The 21,075-nt window shown below is 47.3% G+C and overlaps 1 protein-coding gene across 4 annotated transcripts in view; it reads right to left on the reverse strand.

Moving 5' to 3' along the window:
* SH3PXD2A (SH3 and PX domains 2A) overlaps positions 1–19,948 on the reverse strand; it is a 248,561-nt gene extending 228,613 nt beyond the window's left edge. For all 4 annotated transcript variants that reach the window (XM_038141673.1, XM_038141674.1, XM_038141672.1 and 1 more), the window contains exon 1: positions 19,653–19,948. In XM_038141673.1, coding sequence (XP_037997601.1) covers positions 19,653–19,724 — 72 coding nt within the window. In that variant the 5' untranslated portion in view covers positions 19,725–19,948. The remainder of the gene's footprint in view (positions 1–19,652) is intronic.
* Positions 19,949–21,075: the final 1,127 nt, after the last annotated feature.

The following is a 21,075-nucleotide window of genomic DNA, read 5'->3' on the forward strand; positions in this document are numbered from 1 at the left end:
AGGGCAATGCATGAGATGGTCTGTTAATTACCAAAGGAAAGGCAGCTGGTTCAGTTCCTGCTATCTTAATCATTTTCCTCTCTTTGATGTCTTGATCACATCTTTTGAACAACATGCTTGAAGCATAACACTGCAGAGAACACTTATTTTCATAATGAAAGGGAAATATTTTGCTCCATGCATAATATTTAGTTATCCTGATAGGCTGCACTGATAGGACTTCATATACTGTGTTTTCAAACTAATGCTGAGTTTAAAAGGCCTGCAGGGCAGTGCAAGGGCTTCTATCAAATGATAAATACATAATCGGTGTACGTGTCCAGCATCCTTTAAAGTGATATCAAATGGTTTCTAATAAGAAAGATGCAAGCACCTAAAACTTTCTTGTCCTAAAGGCATGAAAAGGAAGTTTACTTGTTTCTCATTTTAGTTTTCAAAGTTAAAATTTCTAGGCCATATGAAAATGACATTAATCCTTCACACAGTGTGACAGCATATCCACTGTTGCAGAGAATACATAATCAAAAACTCTCTCCCACTTCCCACAGACACCAGAGAGGGCCAAAAATCTGGAGGAAGCACAGAGTTTTGAAAGCTGCCAAGAACAGGATGGAGTTCTGTGAGAGTTGCAGCGATCTATAGCAAATATATTTGCATGTTCCTTCACACAGTGCTACAGTAACAGGAAAAGCTGGAGGATGACCCAGCTACACGTACATGGCACTGAATTCCTTGAGAGGCAGCTGGCCATGAGGGCTGGGACAGCAGCTTTCTGCAGCTGCCTGCAGTTAGAAGGTCTTTCCTTAATAAATGGGCTGAGATTCAATTTATCCTAACTGTAAATTGGAATCTGAAATCAGCAGGGATATCCCCAACAGGCTGCACACCAGACTAAGAGGTAGTGAAGCATGCAGGAGAACTCACTATAAAGATGTTCAGAGACAGGAAAAAGGTCTCCAAAATGCTTATGACCTGGGCAGAAAGGTCAGGGTTATGGCAAAAACTCAGCCCTTGCTCTAATTCTGTATGTGCAATCTAAGTCTTGATATTACAGGTTACACTGAATCTATCTAAACAAAACCTGGCTGTGGAGGAGTGACTTCAGGATGCAGACTTGACTTTAAGCACAACACCCATTTCCTCACTCTTTTCACTTGAAACCAGATGTTTTTATGTTTGTGTGTGTGACATTTACACTTAACAATGCAGACTCTGGTCAAATTTGCTGAAACAGTGAGCAAAGCTATGGTTAAACTACTTCCTATGTGCAAAAGCACTTTGAACATCGTGTGTGTCACAGACTGGTGAGTCAGAGCACAACCACTGCCCAGTTGAGGGGGTCAGATCTGCTTTGAGCTGCAGCTGGGCAGATGTGGGAGGCAGCTGGTCACTGCTCACCATGGCCTGGTGCTGCCCCTTCCCTCCTGTGGTTAGCACCGCCACACATCTGCCAGAAGGACCAGGTGTGCCACCCCTTGAAAGTACAGAAGAGGAAAACCCTACAGGAAATGGGCTCTAGTTAATCCCCACTGGTCTGGGAGGTGGATGTGACCTGTGGTTGGGAGTAGCTGGAAGAGATGACACTTTACCCCAGCACAGGATAACATCCCTGACCACAGCTCCTGCCTTCCAACCGACATCAGAGCTACTCTCCCAAAAAAGGAAATAATTTGGGACTCTTTTGGCTCCCTGAATTGGCTAACCACAGTCTCAGGGAAGCACCAAGACAAAGAGGTTGCAGGGAAGAGGATCGGGGATCTCTGTCACCCTGCACAGCAGGAGCCTGACTGGCTCTGGGACCCAGACCCATGTGTTCCTCTGGTGGGAGCTGCATGGGGTACTAGAAAAGAGGATGTACACCATGTGCCCAGACACACGGTAACAACCTGAAACCACTCATACCACCAGCACATGGGAAAGAACAGGGACACAAACACCATCCCAAACACCCCTCTCCTTGTATTTGCCCCACTGCAGAGCAGCTTCCAAAAGCTGCTCACTTTCAATTCAAAAGAGCCTTATATTCCACGTTAGAGTGCTGCAGAGGCAGACTCAGTGTGAGGGCAGGCCAAAAGCCAGCCCAGATTCCTGACCAGGTGACAGAGGCCTCCCATGCTCTACTTGGCCTTTTTCCAGTGAGGTCCCAAGAGTGGAGAAAGGCAGGGATCAGCATCAATGCCAGCCAAGCCAGTGAGAGGCAGGGGAAGGCCCTGCCTGGGGGTGACCACACTCATCCTGCCCTTAGAGGAATGGTGGGCAGACAGGAGCAAAGAGATACACACACCCCTCAGCTACAGCTTCATTCTCTAATTTAGCCCTGCACAGAGCAGAACTCTACCCAGTCAGTTTCCAAAAATAAAAATAGATTGATTTTTGTTGCTGGGGCAGCCCCCTACATTCACAGAGCCAGTAAGGGGCTACTCCCTGTCTCGGAGCTGTCCCCTGACAGATGAGCCTCCCAGGAGCTGGGATGTGCCCAAGAAGCCCCCATGGCTGCAAGGCCAGCTGAGAGCCCACGAAAAACTGAGCCAGTGCATTCTGCACAAATGTCAGGAACAGCTGCTGCAGCAACTTCAGTTTCTTGCCCCTACACGTACAACTCTCCCCCAGCACAGGACAGACCAAGTAATTTCTAGCACCAGGGGTTTGTGCTACCTAGGGAATGCTAAGCATGCAGCTGAATCCTGATTTAAACATTCATATTTATTAAGAAATCACATTTCTAGTGGGTTGAAAATATAGGTCACCAGAGGAGTTTTGGAGCATCCTAAGAAATATTACTATACCTCTAAACAAGATTGAAAGACACTCAGTATGTTTGCAATTTGGCCTATTTTCAGCAATAGTAATGATAATAGTTTTTATATCCTGTTTCTCCTCCTGACAGCATGAAGGAAAACTCTTACAGTCTAAGACAACAGCAACTAACACAGGATAATAAAACCACAGATTGTAGAAATATGAAGGCACTCAAAATAAATCAAATTAGAAGACGTAATTTGAGAGAGGGAGGCATCTCATGTTGTGATAACAGACTTTCCTGCTGGCAAATCCATAGCACTCCATGGCCAGAATCATCATTAGCATGTTACTTCACAAAGATCTATTAAACCAGGAGAGAAATGAAAAGATCTCCCCACCACAAAAAACAGTGAAGCAGTGGGAGTTGCAAAAGAGGCCTTTGATTCACCCTTAATTCACCAGATGAATAATTTCATATTGAGCAAACATCAAACCACACTGAAGAGACACAACCAAAACCTCCCAATCCCTGAAGCCACTTCAGCTGACTCACTAAACCATGCAACATTGATCACACACATTGCCAAAGTGCTATGGTTTACCTTATTACAGGCATTAGTGAATTCATGGCATCTTTGCCTAAACCTTGACCTGCACTGCAAGACCATTTGACTCAGTTTATCTACAAAGAAAGCAAGTTTGCTCTGCCATGTATTTGAGGAGACCGAGTTTGAGGCAGGGTGAGCACCCCACTACTCATGCACTGTTACTTATTAAGTTGAAGTAAATGGCCCATGAGATTTAAACGGAGATCAAAGGGAGACCAAATCCTGCCCCTGCAATTTTGGCAACAGCATCTCTTTGCAAGATCAGTTTTGAGCATGTGGAGTCAAAATCATTATTATAGTTCACTGCTCAAGCATGAGGCACCTCAACTCCTCTGCCCAGCAAACCTCCATGGACACAAGGAGGAATTCAGATGCGGCAGAGAAAGAGAACTAACCAATTTTTGAAAACTCACATCAGAGAAAAAACTTCAGAGGACAGAGTTTTGCAATAAATGTTCTTAATTTTAATGCCCCTTGTATAATCTTTATGCATTAGGGCAACAAAAAGTCTAGTAAGCATTTCATAGCCGGAGTAGCACTGCTAAGTGTTAGCCTCCCTTTATCTAAGGTGAGTGACAGCTGCTGGCAATCCCTCCAGCCCAGCTCCTGCTAATCCCCATCTGCCCATGAGGCAATACAACCTCAGGAAATGGGCCCAGTATCTCAAGCATGTTATCATTAACAGTGTCCCACCTTCCTGCTTTACAATTTGTTCCTGTGCCTTCACCACATCTCTGGGGAAGCTGAGAGGGAGCCAGGCATCTGCTGTTAGGTGATTGCAGCTGCACCTGACACAAAATGGCTCATTCCACACTCAAGGGTCCCAACCATGCAACTGCCCAGGAGATGCTTTTTTGCCTCCCTGGTCAGTGCAGAGTGCTGACCCCAGTTCCTCAGGCCAGCAGCTAACACAAAGAGCTCCTTGATGTGTTCAGCAATCACCAAAGACACTACTAAGGACAATCCTTTTTCTTGTCCCAGAACATATTCAAGCAGCCAGAGCAGCAGTGGAAAACCAGAGCCACACCTGATACTTGCCAGGACCAGCTGAAGGGATGCTGGCATGGGCAGCTCAAAAACTTCCAGAAATAGTGCAGTTTCTGACACACAGGTACTCACCATCTCCTGAGAAAAGTTTCAGGCAGGCCTACAAACCCCCAAACAAATCCCAAATCCATTCTCTTGGGGCCGCTCTTTCCTAAGATCTGCTCAGTGACAATAGGCAAGTTGTGCCAGATCTCCCACTTTGCAGGAATAAAAAACACCACTAGATCCACACCATTTCCATGCAGGACTGCATGGGTTTCACCAGGGGTGTATGAGTGTTTCACAAGCCTTGGAGAAGCAGTTAGCTGGAAGCACAAAGCATCACTGCACTCTCACCAGCCATGGTTCCTCCCCACCACCCATTTTCAGTCTCTCTACACATAAACCCTTTTGACAGAAACTTAACAACAAACAATCATCATTATCCCAGCTCAAATGCTCCCCTCAATGCAGAAAGATGGCTTATAGCCTTCTGGTTTTGCCTTCAGCAAATTACATTAAAGAGCTGCAAGAGCTTCCCTCATGATCCCCCACGCTGCTACCTATTGGTGACACTGTCACAGTAAGCACGGGCTCCTAAGTGCCTCTGAAGTTTCACTGATGTTTGTGGAAAAGCACAAAGATACCAGCTATCATTTTAACAAGTGGTCTCTGCACATTTTTCCTCCACTGAACTGTGAATTTATGTCCAAGAAAGCCTATGTTACTTCTACCAGCATTTCTGAAACAGACCACAAAGCTCAGTGTGAAAACTGCCTTAAAACATAAGGGACCGTGTTCCCCTCTGGGGTCTCCCAAAGAAAACAGCCTCTACGACAGAGTTCAACATCTAAAGGGCAAGTGAGTCTCAGGCTGCTTTGATGAAATAGGCTGCAGCCATCCTAAAGCCTCCTTAGTTCACTGACACATCTCATAGGGCTGATTTGTTAAAAAAACAGGCACTGAGCGTGCCAGAGAGGACAGTGAGCAATCGTCATGTCAGGTCCTGGGAACGTTCCCCAGCACAGGGGGATGGAGAGACACCAGCCAGCAGGATAGCTGGCCAAACAGCCAGGGTCAAGGACAGCTTTGGACAAGGAGCTCAGCCCTTTGGAACAGAGTCAGCACCCAACTTTGTGAACAGGACAGCTTCAAGTGACACTAAATTTAATGGCAGTAGGTCTGTAACCTCACAACTAAGACTCACAAGGACAGAAATCCCAGGGTTTGCTATGGCCTTGTCCTTACCCCAGAGACAAATGCCAAAAATATTAACAAATAGCAGATATGGAAGATGAAAAGAGAGTGTGTTTGTCTGAAACATCCCAGCATCATTTTTGGTTCATCAGCATCACAAACCAGCCTACAAAGGAGCTTGCTGATAATCACCCCAGCTGTCTCTGCTGATACACATAAGATGTGGCACATCACTTCTGTGTCTGCCAACACTACAAGCTCCAAATGTGACCCTGGCTCCCCTCCCCAAGCACTGAGAAACTCGTGTTATGTTTGGCTCCCCTCTTGTCCTCCTTCCACAAAAACAGCACGCTTCCACAGTGTCAATCTGGAATTATTTACTGTTGTTGAAGCTCAGACAGAAACCACAGGCCACCTCTCACCCAAGCAGCACATGCAGAGCTTGTCCAAGTGACAGGGGGATTCACCCAAGTGCTCCAGCAACCCTGCCAAGAGTGTCATCAGGCAACCTGCTGCCCCCTAAGACCATGCCCTTCTCTCCCACTCTATTCCCAAGACCTGCTGAAAACCAGTTTATCAGTGCTATCAGAACATTAAATAGACACCACTTGCTTAAAATTACCTTCATTAAAGCTAACGTGTGAACATAATCAGCCACATTTTCTGTCCTCTGCTTTTCTAAGTGCAGTGTCACTTGCAAGGATTTAGGACTAGGTCTGAAACTCCCTGAAGGGAGGAAAATGAAACTGTGACAGAACCAAAGTTGCAGGCATCCTCCCTCATGTTGACACAGCACACAGCTCAGGGACGGGGCAGAGCGAGGAGCGCATCAACTCCAAATCACACCTGGCTACATCTGAAAAACCACCCGTCAAGGCCAAACTTACTCTTGGCATCTGCATCTGGCCCCTGCCAGCAAGAGCAAGGCAGTGCCCAGCAGTGCAAATAACCCACCACACCCTCCGTTGCCCCCACTGAACTGTTGCCACTGCCTGGGCTGAACAGCTCACCTGTATTCAGTCTGCAGTGACTGCAAGAAGTGAGAGGCAGGAAAAGCTGTTTGCTCTCTACCTTTGAGGGTGGAGGCCAGAGCAGCTTGGCAGAGTGAAGGCTAAGAAGGAACATGAATATTCTGTGGAAAGTAGTGGAGAGTAGAGAGACAGAAGGTCGAATCAAACAGAGTGAAGAGACCTGTTTATGCAAAAGGACAGAACTGGTGTGAGAACAGGATGCTTGTGAATAATAAAAGGTCTGCACTGGAAGTTATTAACCATCAGAAGAAATTTGAAGCTTCCACTCAAGCTAACCCAACCCTGAAGGTTCTGATGTGGGAATGCAATATCCTTGTACAGCATTAATGGCCTAGATCTGTCCCAGGTCTGTGCTCTACAGTTCCGTGACCCGCTCAGTAGTTTCAGCCATAAAAGACACACTTTTTTCCATCAGCCCATATTATCCACCTGTCTTACGACAGCTCTGAGAAGGCATTTCTGCAGGAGACACACTGCTGCAAACACAAGGCTCTCCCTGTCTGATCTGCCCACCTTGCAAAGAGATGCTGATGTAAAGAGTGTTGGGGGACCCTTGGATGAAAGGCATTAGGTAAGTACAAACCCTGAATCTATATTAATTGTAATACCAGACACGGTATCTCTAACAAAATAAACTGCCACTTGACCCAAGGCTGGGAAACAGAAAGTGATCTGCCAAGCCCAGATGTGCAACCCAAGCCCATAAACATGTGGTGGGATGCAGAAAGAAGTGCATGGAGCAGAAGAGGGAGCTGGAAGTGATGATGAGAGGGTCACTTCCTCACAGCATGGGCTGTGCTTCGTGACTTCATCTGGTCAAGACTCAACAGCTCTCACTGCTGTGAACAACATAGAGCAAGGCTCAACAGCATGAGCTACTGCCATACACCTAAGGGACATCTGGGAAGGCAGCACAAAATACTGGCTGGGCCAGAATGAAGCTGTACCTAAGCTCAGCATTATGTTTTTAATAAACTTAGATGGTAACTGCTTAACAGCAGCACAGAGAACTCAGTGTGCTTAGTCTTAAGCAGCTAGCAGGGAACAGACTTTCTGACCCAAACACATGACTTGACTGCTATGTTTAATAGCAGTCTTTAGTCCAAAAATTTGTCAATTTGTTCCTTGTTTGAACCACTTGTCCTTTCAGTCTTAGTATCACTTGTCAACAAAGTGTTAAAAACCCAATCACATAAATAAAATTTAATTGTATTCCACCTCATACCCGAGAATGCTGTAATTCCTCACTATTGTCAAGAGTCTGAACCTGTTCATCATTTACCTGTGCCTGTATCAGAAAAATTCATGCTCTGCATTCAGATGAGCAACTCTCTCTCCTCTTTCCTCTGCTTCTATAATACTTCAGCTGATGTGGGATATTATTTCAGACAGGTTTGGTATGAGAAAAATTGGAGTGATCCCAGCCCCAGAAAGACCAAGCAGAAATATGGATGGGAGGCTTGTCTGTTTTAATCAGATTAGATCCTGACCTCTAAAGGTAACTTTACAAATATTTTCTTCCATATCCTTCACAGAAACAGCTGGAAATAAATCTAGAAGCAAACCAAGGAACAAGAGTTACAAGAATATCATAAATGGCTTCATTTGATCTGTGGTGTTGTTTCTGAAAGATATGGAAGTTAATTTATAATGTTAGCAACTTGACAACCACTCTTTTTAGTAGGAACTCAGCTATTGTGTTTTGAAACAAACAGGCTCTAGCATGGGCAGGGCCTCACCTGTGACTATGACTTGGCTATTATTTTATCAACTAGAAGCAAGGCTGGGCTGCAAAACCCTTCACCTTGTTTCACATGTAGAATCCAAGAGTTTGTCTTGGCTAACCAGCAGGTACAGGAGCCTCATCTGATACAAATGCACTGGAAAGTGCTACCCACAACTGCAGATCCCCACACATTTCCCATAAACCATCAGAGGTGTTTGATGGACACAGAGACCAGAACATGGGCAACAGTGGGAAAAAAGCCTGGGAACTCAGATAAAGCCCCAAAGTGAATGGACACTTGCTGATGAGAGCATTGCAAAGTTGGCTTTGGTGCTTGGCTCCGGGTAAAACAATGACATAATGCTGTGTTTACTAGCAGGGAAATCTGAGGGTTGGAAATGGATCTGTAAAAAACCACTAACACGTTTTTTGACAAGCCAACAGATTAACATCTATTGTCACTGGGGCAAGGCCAAACTCCACTGGAAATGGTCCAGGAGTTTGATGTCACCAAGAGGGTCACAAGGACGTCAGCTGAAGAGCGTTCCCATGTCATCTCAGCATTTACTGCCCTTCTGTTTAACCCTTTCTGCCACAACGCACAGTAGGGAACATCTTGGCCTTTTGGCAATAGAAGTTTGACTGAGATTGCTACAGCTCACGTTGCCCAGATGCAGAAGGTTGATGAAGGGCCAGGCAGGACGGGCTGCCAGCAGATAAAACACACATTTGACTGTCAGGGCTTTGCTAGTACTGAATAAAGTATCTCTCTTTACACAAATAAAAACAGTGGACATTATTTCTTCATTTGACTCCTTAGGGTCGTTGCAAGTCACCTGTGAACCAAATCACATGGCCAGTTGCAGCCTCACCCTTATCTGAATCAAAGTCTTTATCATAACCCAGCCAACGCCTCTCACACACTGTAAGACAACAGCCAAGCAGTTTTAGCTCCACACAAGAGCCCAACAAAGGATACCTGGAACCCCATAAATGCCAGTGCCTGGTAGAGAACAATCTCACTCTTATCAGATGAATCAGGGCCCTGATGGCTCAGATCACTGCAGGGATAACATGATGGGCAGAGCTCCACAAAGCCCTTGGCACACAGGGTAACCTTTCCTCAGGAGTGGTAAAAACATCAGGGCTATGCTCTCAGTCTTCCACAGACCCTCAAATCCCAGAGGAAGGATCTGGTGATTGCTCATAAGATGCTCTTCAGTCCAGCACTACTGCATTTGGCAGAGCACCTAAAACTCCAGAATTAAGATAATGGGAAATAACCCCGTGCTGTGGGCAGTGTTAGAGCTTGCCAGAGGGAAGGGAAAAAATTGGAAGAATAAAAGAATATTCTTAAGGTCTGGCTAGGACTGTGACATCAGCTCTAATGGAACCAATTGCAAACCTCTCCTTTCCACCTCATTTCTTTGACCATGCCCTCCTGTTGCTCCAGTGCAGAGCAATACAGAAGTCAAAATGAAGCAAAGCACATGTGTGTACACACAAAGATCTCACATCAAACCCCAATTCCTACCAAACGCTTGCACACTCACTCAACGCACCAAGAGAAGATTTCTGTAGAACAACAACCCCGGTGGTCATTCTGGCCAACACCAGGGCATGCGGATGAACAGTCTTACAGCTCAGGGGGTGGTAGAAAACCCAGCACCATCACAGCCAAGCAGTTTCACCAACACCACCACCAGGGAGGCCAAGGGGCTGAGCGGCAGTGCCTTGCTCCCATCCCCAGCTGTGAGTCCCTCAGACCCTGCTCCTCGTGCCACAGCCCCAGTTATTTCAAAACAGGAGATCCCACCGAGACAGCAGTGCCTCACACACCTGTGCACTGTCACCCTCCAGTGCCACCGGCAAACTGCCTTTGCACTGGTCCTACAGCCAGAGGGAGGTTTAAGGACAGACAGACAGACCCTGCTGCACAGACCACGCCTGCAGTCTCCAAGGGTTGTTACCCATGGAAAATTCACTGACAATATTTTTAGTTTAAATGGAACTATTTATACTGGGGATGTCTGTATTAAATGATGAAATGCAAGCTACAGCTGCCCAGCTCAGAAACAGGTGGAAAGCTGCTTCTTCAAAACAGTCCAGAGTTTTGACACAGGCTGCTACAATCACAAAGACAGCAGCAAAAGTTTAAACTGAAAATTTCTTCTTGAATAATAACAGCCAAAACACTCCTCCATATGCTTCAAGTGAGAGTATTCCAGAGGTGGCTACTGCTAGATTTCTCTTGAGTAAAACATCCTGGGTTGTCTTTATAAAACACTTTTTGCTGAAAGGTTAGAGAAAAGTTAGCTGAATTGGGGGGGGGGGGGGGGGGGGGGGGGGGGCAAAAGAACTTGTTAAGGACATCCAAGGCTTGTAAAATGCATAAGGTACAGGATTGCTACCTTCTGGTGCATGGAAAACCAGCATGGATGTTCCTCTAGAACCAGTCACTTTTTACTCTTCTCTAACAATATCTTGTTATTAATGAAAATAAGCAGCCTTTTGGTTAATCAAAAGCCATATTACCATCAGTGCTGCTTCAGGGTTTCTAGACAGTTTCACCTGATACAGACATATTTATAAAACACACACAGAGCTTCCTTCCTGTTGCTGGCTTTCCTCTGTCCCATCCCAGAAGCCACCTCCAGAGCCTGTTTTAATCCCACTGAGGAAAATGCTGAACTGTCTTCCTGTGACATGTCTGGGAGATGGGAGGAGGGACATGCACTTATTCTGCTCTCCATGGCTTTCTTCCAGAAAAATACTTCACATGTCCTTGTTTGTTTGTTTTTAAATTCTAAGTGATTTTAATGCCAGTGAAAGTTGCTGGAATGATAGCTCTGGGAAACTGCAGACCTCTCACTTAGGCATTAGCAGGGGCTGTGCCAGCTGCCCTGATTCTGCAGAAGACCAGGAGCCTCTTCTACCATCCAGCACAGGAAAAACCATCCCTCAGCTCAGGCTGCTCAAGATGAGGCAGGTGGCAAAGCATCAAATTTTCAGGCAAAGGGAATATACTGAGCTCAAAGCAGCAAAGCAGGGCATGGGAATTGAAAAAACACTTAAAACTGATTTTCAAAGCATTTTGCTTGGGGTCAGAGGGGTTTACTGGCAGGCTTGCACCTGCTGGAGAAGGGAAAATCAGGAATAACATTCTAGGCACAAAAAAATACACGCATGAGTTAATGTATAAATAATAAATAACCTTAGTCAAAGAGTAGGTAAATCTCACAAGATGCTGAGGGAGCAATTAGAAATCTCATCTTCACAGAGCTAGGAAAGCAGTAATTGAGATGTTCTCTGTTGCATCAAACCCTGAGGGTACAAGAATGCCTGGAAAGAAGACTTCACCTCTGCCAGGGAGCTTTCCTGACAGGTAATGTGGAGACACCAGAGAGAGCAGCCAGCGCAGCCAGCAGCCCACTGCCAAGGGCTACTGCCAGAAAGACCATACTCCATGCTTCACCTCAAATACTTCCACAGACCCTGGACGCCAAGACAGGGAGGAAAGCCCATGGGGAACAGGCTCAGAGTTTCCTCAGAGGGGAATGCAGCTCTTAGGTCATCCCATTCACATCCTGAGCACCTCCAGGGAAGCTCGGCCTCGCTCCCATTTCTGGATAACAGCCTGACCTTGGCCATCCCACAGCCTCTGCTCCCAGGGCAGCCCTGCCCGTAGAGGAAGAAGACCCAAATTTGGAGGTTTCAAAACTGATGCCAGCAGTCCGCCCTGAGGTCACACCTGCATCTCTACACTTTATAAAAGGTGAATAAATCTTGTTGGCTTTGCAGCAGAGCACACTGAGATCCAGAGAGCCTAAAGGCCACACTGGTAAAGGCTCTTCCACCACACTGCACAGTGTCCTGTGTGTATCACACTGGATGTTTGTTCAAACCTCTCTGGGTGATTTATGAACTTCATGTGTTAAAGTTTGCATTTATAGGCATGTCCTGGACAGTGGAGACCCAGGCTTCCAGTATTTCTAGGGCAGCTTGGAAGACAGCCGTAAAGGAGACAGAATGGCAGTGTGGAGCTCCTGTGTTTAAACACAGCTATGGTTAGTAGAGATTTGGCATGTTTCTCCCCATGAACAGAGATAGGGGTGTTTTCCTTGTAAACAAGTTTGCATCAAGCCCATAAACCCATGCTACTGACTCTGAGAGCATCAGAGCCCAGAGCATCCCTGCGTTTAGCCAGCGTGGTTTACAGGAAAAACAAAACACACCCCATGGGTCAGAGAAACAGTGCCAGCGACATATCAAAACATTACTACTGCCAGTCAGGTTTCAAACACGCTATGTGTGGGACCACACATGCATTCATGGACACTGAGAGTCTAGGAATATTTTATTCTATCCAGTGAGTCAACTCAAAGAAACTGAAGAAGTTGCATTATAACAAAACAGAATTAGAGCTTTGTTGTGAAGCCATGGTACACCCAGAGCAGTCAGTGTCTGCTATGACCAATTAGGAATGCACCCAGCAAACCAGTGCAACCTGTCATACTCTGATGGAGACAAAGTTGGGGATGTGTATTCCGCCCACAAAAGGAGAATGCTCCCAGTCCAAGGACTTGGTTGGCTATCGACACATTGAGCTCCTCTTCCAAAAATAAGAAGGAATAAGAAGGAATAAGAAGGAATAAGAAGGAATTTTGTCAAAATCAAAAAGCATGAGAGCACCAATTAAGATCATCACTGCACTCAAGCACTTATGGGTACTACTGCAATGAATAGAATATGTATTTGCTCTACCTTCACCCCTGGGTAATCTGAAGGTTATTATCCTTTCTTGTGTCCATTTTTGGGACAAGGCCTAAATGCTGACCAGACAGTAGCTTGGGTTACCACTATGCCCAGACAATCACCTGCTCACCTCAGGCTGAGGTTGTCTCACTGCTCCCACCTGCCTGTCCCTGGCTGTCATCGCCTGTCCCCATTAGCCCAGGGCAGACACCATCTCTCAGGTCTCTCTGCACACGTTTTAGTGCAAAAGCATCCTTGCTTTGTAATTCTCTTATGCATTCCAACCCTTGCCGCACATTTATAAATACATACAATGAGAATATCATATAACTGACATTTAGTGAATGTGAGCTTGAAGGAGTAAATTATTATTATTATTATTATTATTATTATTATTATTATTATTACTGCATATTTATCTCGAAGGTGGAGCAAAGAGTGAGAGCTCTAAAGTGGAAAGGCTCTAACTAATCTGAAAGATATTCCACTTTAAAATTCTTTGAGGTGAAGAAAATCACCGTGTTTCCTTTTGCTTTACCCCTCACACCCCAAATGTGATGATGTCCCTGCCCAGAAGAGAATAACAGATCCTGGAGACTGAATTTTTGCTTTTAAAGTAAAGACAAAGGAAAATGCACTATATTAAAAAACTCAGTAATTACAAACTTCTCAGTAAAAGTTTCAATAAAGCCTCTCTAGAGGTGTGAACCAAAGCCCAGGAAAGTTACTAGGAAGGCTTTTTCCATCAGCTTGACTGTATTTGGCTTTGACACTACCTGATTAAACAGCAGACACCACCAATTTCAAACAGTATGCTACTGTGCTGCTCCATGCCTTCTCCATGAAATATTTACACAGCACGCTCCAGGCGAGGTGTCTGCTCTGGCTACATGAAAGCATTCAGCCTCACAATGTCCCACAACACATGGGGCTGCCAGCCCCCCTCATGATCCTGCTCTTCCCCGTGGTTTCTGGGGACCAGTTCCCTTTGCGTGAGCAGGCACAGACTAAGAGGATACAGCATGAAAAAGGAAGATCAAAAAAAAGAAAACCACTTCACATTAGAAGGTCCAGCTGCTTCCTCCCAAAAGACTAAATTAGAGAGCTCATACGTCACCTCCTGCCTCAGGTAGGGTCACATTGAATCCCTCTTCCTGTTTAATCCATATAAAATGGGAAATGGGTTTTGAGGAAGACAATGATTGAATACGAGAGTAGTATTTTTTCAGACTGTGTATTTTTTTATCAGGTAATTGCAAGACTGCTTTGAAAGCCAAAGAAAATAACATGAAATGCTACACACACTTCACGGGTGGCTTTGGGTCAACCACTTAACTTCTTGCCTCGTGTTTCCAGTGAAGATACCAGCACATATCCTACCTTGCAGGGACAGGAGGAGGCAATGCCTTGGAGCTGGCTCTCTAAGGGCTAGGGGTGTGGGTGAGATGAACAGACAAGTTGCTCTGGGATGCAGGAAGTCTGGGTTCCCTTTCCTATTCCAACAATTGCTTCCTTAGGATGTCTGTACGCCTCTCTCTCCATGATTTGATGTCTCAGTTCCTCTCACTTTTAGCTCAAAGCAGTGAGACTGGTGTAATTTTGACTACAACCCATCAAGCTGAATTGCACCAGTGGGCTCCGGCACCCACTGACCCCAGGCAGGGCTCTCGTGAAGCCAGAGGTCACTTGCAGCTGCCAGCAGCCAACAGCATTTGTGCTGTCTCTTAGGACATCATCTCCCTGGCAACCAAGCCCCAGTGACAGTCAACAGTAGCATCTTCATAATTTTAAAATGGAACTTGGAGGCTGTGAAGCTGTTGTCCTCAGCTCATGGTCTTGCTAAAAGCTTTTCCCTGAACTTCTATTTAGCTGCCCTCCCAGCACACTCAACCACAGGGGAGCCAGTGCAGGCAGCCTGGGACATAAGGCCTCTGAATTATTTCATCCTGCCCTGACCACCACACATCAGGACAACTACCTTGCCTCTCTATTGATAGATAATCTATTCCAAAGGCTGGAGACAGCCATTTGCTCTGCAAACTGTTGAATTTAGATACCACTGTCTCTTGGCTGAATGTAACCAGCCCAAAGCTCTGCTGGAAGAAAGAACTGGGGGTGCTCCTTGATCTGCTGGGCTCCCCGACTGCGTTGAAGCAGCCTCAAGTTGCGTGGGACAACTCATTTGATGAGCCAAGCAGGGGGAATTCAGCTCTGTCTTCCAGGGTAGCAATTCCTTCTCCAGGGTATACTAACACAGGAACAAAGATCCTTGCCACTAAACCATGCCCAGACTCTCGCCATCAGTGCTGGCCGCTGTACAAACAGCAGCTTGCAGCAAAGAGAATAAAGCCATGAAGATGGCTGATTGTGTCGGAGTTGCTCGAGTCTGAGCAGTAAAAGCAGGAGCAGCCAAGAGACAAGGAGTAGAGCTTGACCGTAGCAGTACAAGATTTTTCTTCAAAGCATGCTGACATTTTACAACAGGTCATTTGTGATAAGCACACTCATGTTCTCCTGGGAGCAGTGCTGAAACCCTACACAGCAGAACTCAGTCCCTTAAAAGTCAGCAACACCAGTACCCCGAGGAGGTCAGCAACCATATCCATGCAGCAGGGACATTCCTACAAGAGATCTCAAGGCATTCAGAGGTGGCATTAGGAAACAATTACCCTGGGGAGGAACTGGGACAGTACACAGGCATCTCAGATGACTGATGAAATCAGCAGTGCACCTCAGTCTAACTGGAAGGAGGCAGAACAGCCACTTGTAAGCCAAGAGCGTTTTACTTTACTCCTGTGCTAGATAAAGTTGAAAAACACACTAAGCCAAATTGCAAGAGGAGTAGAGCAGTGCTGAAAGAGAAAATCTCTACTGATGTATCCATTCCTGCCCTTGGGATAACACAGGCACACTTAAGAGACTGCAGAAATTACCTCAAGCATATAAATGTCTGGTGAGATAATGCACGTCAGTAAGTGCTCAGTCCTCAGCAGAAAAGCAAGTGGTAAGAGAGGGAGTGTGGATCCTCTTCATCTGGCTTCTAAGGAATGTTTGCCATCACCTGGGCCTGCAAAGCAGTGAACAGGTGAAGGCGCAAACCCAATCTCATCTCCCTGGCAGCTAGATCAAGCACATCTGGTAGGCAGAGGCTCCCTGCAAGGCTGCTAAAGGAGATAGACATTTGGGTAAAGGGTAAGCCATCTGCCTGAAGATAAGCTGGGAGCAGAGGGATGGGAGGGGAGGTGTCCTCTTCAACCTCCACGATGGATGGCTGAAGGAGGTAAGCAACAACAGTGGATCCTCTGAAACACAGAATGCACTTCTGGTTTGGGATAATTTCATGCTTAGTTCAGACAACCCCAATTTCAGACCAAAAGCCAGAGAAGCTACCCCATAAACAGATCAACTGAGAAAAGTGGGTTTCTACTATTTAATGCTTAGCAGGGGCCGGAAAAGGAATTTGGATTTTGCTACCAGCTTTTCTCTTCATAATGATTAACTGGCACCTTCAACCACTAACTGCACTGTCCTAACCCACCCAGCTTCACTGCAGCACTGCTCAGCCAGTGTGTGACCCCTGTTGCATCAGGGGTCTTTCCAACAAACCCAGACTTGACCTTCCTGATATTGTTCTTGTTAAAAGAAGAGGGAAGGGAGAAAGCAAGGAGAGTTAACATTTTTTAAAGTATTAGCAAGTGCAAATCAATTTTTAAAAGATCATCAGTATGGAGGAATAAGAAATTAATTTGGAAAGTCAAAAGCTCTAAGAGCAGCAGTAGCTTGTGTTGGGGATATACCATACAAGAGGCATGTGGTTATTGATCCAACCTTCTGTTTATCTTTTCACATGCTGCCAGCCAGGGGCCCCAGCCAGCCAGTGGTGTTGTGCTACCCAGTTGCTGAGAAGGATGCAGAGGGAAGCACTGCAGACTCCTTTCCCAGTAAGGATTTCCCAGAAGAGGGCAGAGAGCTGGCTGGGTTCCTATCAAGTAGCACTGGAGCCTAGATTTTAATCTATTCCCACAGGCAGAGCCCTCTTCCACTTCCAGTGAGGTATTAAACTCTCCAGAGGTTTCACACACATGGGATCACAGCAGAGGAGATGTAAAGCTGTCTTCTTTGTTTAACTTTCTTTAGTTAAAGCCACAAAAGCTGTGCTCATGTCATGAAAGACACCTGCTCCAGGCAATGACTCCTGGCAGCTAAGCCAAGCAGTGCAGGGGCTTATGTGCTACTCACATTGAGCCCTCTCCACGTGCTCACAATGCCTAAGGTGTGCCTTCATCTCTCCAGGTTCCACTATGGTCCTGAAATATCACAATTAAAAGGAGAGAGTCATGTTAAAACACCTGCAATACTTAGCTCACCATCCACCAGAGAAACACATCATTAATCTGATGCCAAGGCACGTTTGCATGGCCTGAGGGTTTGGCATGAAGACATTTATAGATGCTGGAGATAGAAAAGCTTTTTGATATTTCAAAGCCACAGAGAGCAAAGAACATAAAGCTTTGCACTTTCCAAACTATCCACAGGCAATGGAGAGAGCTAAATCCTAAGTGATGCTTATATTAACCTTAGAAGAAAATACTTGTTTCATGTTTAAAAAAGAGCACAGAACCAAAGTAACAGCAACCAATGTGTCAGACCCAGGGAATTAAAGTCTTTGAAAGCATGGGTCCACACTCAGTGACAGATGACAGAGTGACCCCATTGTGCTGAACACTGTACAGCCACAGATGGAAACCAAGTGGGACAAAAAGCAGACATGCCATTCATCACCCAAACAAACCATTTAGTTTGTGGGGTTTGGGCCAAGAACTGGGCACACAGAGGTGTGGAACTATTGTACAGAAGAGCCCATCAGTTAAGGTGTACAGTGAGAAGGGTGATGGCAAAGAAACAAATTTGCCACTAGAAGCATTGAAGAGACCTTCTTGGAATAGTCCAGGTCACTGTTTATTAACATGCAATGACAACGCTCATCAAGGAAAAAGATGTGTTTTACAGGTAAACACAGGAAATATTTTCTTTCAAATCCTGTAAACACAGGGTTTAAATCCTTGTTTTCTGGTCATTTTCCAGCAAACAAGAAATGAACAGTGTCAATTTCTCTCAGCAATCCAAGAGACTGGAAGATATTGTTACCAGTTCTTTTGTGTATTTCGGTGCTTGGCAGATTTACTTTTCTGATGCTGAACTGCCACCACCTTTCATGTGAGGTAACACCCTGCAGCTGTGTCAGCCACAGTCCACAGCAGAGTCTGCAAAAACCAAAGAAGCCTTTCCCACCTGGAAGCAGTGAGTGCATAACAGACTGAGCGCTCAGGTCCAGCTGCAACCTGAGAGGATACAAGACCTAAAACTTCCAGTTTATTAATTGGTCGCAAGATGCTCGATTCCATGGCAGATGAGAGCTTCAGCTTTACAGGACTGCATCTCCCAGCAACATAGTGCCCTCTAGCCTTAAACGGGATTATGGTTTAAGCCTCAGAGGAAAAACCTCAGTGATATGCAACACTAATATAAAGGTTTATGTCGAATCTTTGGCCTTATCTTTTCAACAATCCATTCAGCTGCTGATCAGCTCTGGAGAAATCTGGCAGACACACAATGCCAGGAAACACAGTATACTCAGAGCAATTTCACACCAGATGCAATACTCCCTCAGGCTTTTCCTTACCAAAGCTGGAAGATTTACCATCTCTATAGACAAAATCCAACCTCCTGTGTTTTAAAATACATGTTGTATCTTGAGAAACAGTTAAAGGATTTGGTGCAACTAAAACCCAGAAACAGTGAGAGAGAGAGAGAAGCAAAGATACTTCTCTACTAGTGTGGAGAGAGAAAAGGACTGACTGTATGCTGCAAACTCCTTCAGGCAAAGACACCTCCACATGACAGGCTTAACACAGGAGTCTGGGAAAATTGTTAAAAACTCTCCTCTAATGCTGCGCTATTGGCAGTAAGGTGTGAAAGGAAGGAGGTGAAAGAGAGATAAAAGAGATTCAAACGCTGAGTCTGCCTTGGTAAGCATGCAGACAGACTGCCCCCTCAAAAAAGGTCTGAATGTAACTTAGGGGTGAGAACGAGCGAAGATGCGCTCAGCACCGCCGGCCGCCCGACCCCGCCGCAGCCGAACCTTGCTCCGCTCCCGACCGAGCACCCTGGCCAGGACGGGGACAGCCTGGGGATCCGGGAGACCTGCCCCACGCTGCCCTGGGACTGGTGAGGAGGAAGAGAAGGAAACTTCAGAATGGTAACCTTGAAACGAGCCAAGAACCAAACGGGGTGAAAGAGGGTGAGGAGTAATAGCTGCACCTCCAGAGCCAGAGGCCGCGGGCAGCCCCGCGGGCGCCTCACCTGGGGCCGGCGTCTCGCCCACAGTGAGGGAGGGACGGCTCCGGGCACGGCTGCGGGCACCGCTCCGGGCACCGTCCGGGCAGGGCTGCGGGCACCGCTCCGGGCACCGCTCCGGGAAGGGCTGCGGGCACCGCTCCGGGCACCGCTCCGTCCCGGCCCGTCCCCCCGCACACGTGCGCACCCCCGCGCCCCGCCGGCACTCACGTAGTGCTTCGAGGGGTTCCTCCGCTTCTCCACGTCCACCACGTTGGCGTCCAGCACGCTGTAGGACAGCATCTTCGCGCACCCCGGCGGGGCTCCGCCGCTCCCTGCCGGCGCTGGCAGCACCCTCCGCCGCGCTGCCCGCCGCGGCGATGCCGGGCGGGCGGCCGGGAGACAGCCAAGGGAGGATGCCCCTGTGCCGGCTCCGCCCCTGCCGCGGCAGCGGCGGCGGCGTCTCCCCGCTCACAGCAGCCCAGCCCAGCCCGGCTCCGCTCCCTGCCCGCTGCCCCGGGGCTGCGCGGCCACTGCGGCGGCGGCGGCGGCGGCGGGAGGGGCCGCGCCGGGCCCGCGGCTCCGCCCCCGGGTGGCAGCGGGGGGCTCTGGCGGGACGGGGCGGGAGGGGACGGGAGCCACCGCCCCCCAGTGCTGGAGAGGGCGGGCGGCTGCCCCCGGGCGCCCCGGTGCCTCCCGGAGCTCCCCCGGGCCCGGGCAGAGGCCCCGCTCCCTGCCGAGACGCCGCGGCCCGGCCCCGAGGAGAGCCCGGGGGAAGGGGCGGCCCGGGGCAGGGGAGCTCCGGGCCTTCCATCGCCGCAGAAAGGGTCCGAAATGCCCTCCCCGAGCGGCCAAGGCCACGGCGGAAACCCGCGAGTGAAGGGCCGAGCCCGCTCCCACCACGCTGCAGCTGGGAGCTCAGGGTCGGCCACCGCGTGGGACGGTCCCCACCGCCCTGTCCCGCAGGGACACACAGGCATCACAGCTGGAGGAAGGTCGCACAGACCCGCTATTATGAGGGCTTTTTAGAGCTATTTCAGCTCTTTGTATATACATGCACAGGTAAATGGGTATCATCTTCCTCAGTTCCGCGTCAAGAAGAGCTTGGCCCCAGAAATTGCAGGTGTTGTTTTTTTTTTTCTTTTCAGTAATGCATTATTAATTTGCATATGATTATTTTAAAGTTACATCAGAAATGGGAACTTCAATATGATCTTCCAGCCCTCAGCTTGTTTTATGACCATGCATTAGCTATTCACCAAATTGACTGAAGTTACTAAGATCTCTCCTTCCTCTGAAGTCTCTTGAAGAGCAGCCCGTGCAGATTTTCCAGTAAGATTCCAGAGTGCTGCTGATGGCTCACGACCTGCCAGCCCAGGAGTGCAAAGAGGACCAGCTCCTAGCAAAATAAGCTTCTCATTTACAGTCAGAACAGTCCATCTCAACGTGATTTCCTTTGACGTGCTCTAGTCACAATTTCTGAAACAGAACTTTTACAATGTTACTGGCCCTGAAACAATAATCATGAGACAGACACCACAGTCACAAAGCCTTGGGTATTTGGGCCAGAAGGCTGGCAAAAAAAAAAGTGGCTGTTTTCAGAACATAGCAGGTTTCCACAAGCAGCTTAAAGGAAAAGAAAAGAAAAGAAAAG

Source organism: Motacilla alba, chromosome 6 (genome assembly GCF_015832195.1).
Source record: "Motacilla alba alba isolate MOTALB_02 chromosome 6, Motacilla_alba_V1.0_pri, whole genome shotgun sequence".
Taxonomy (NCBI): domain Eukaryota; kingdom Metazoa; phylum Chordata; class Aves; order Passeriformes; family Motacillidae; genus Motacilla; species Motacilla alba.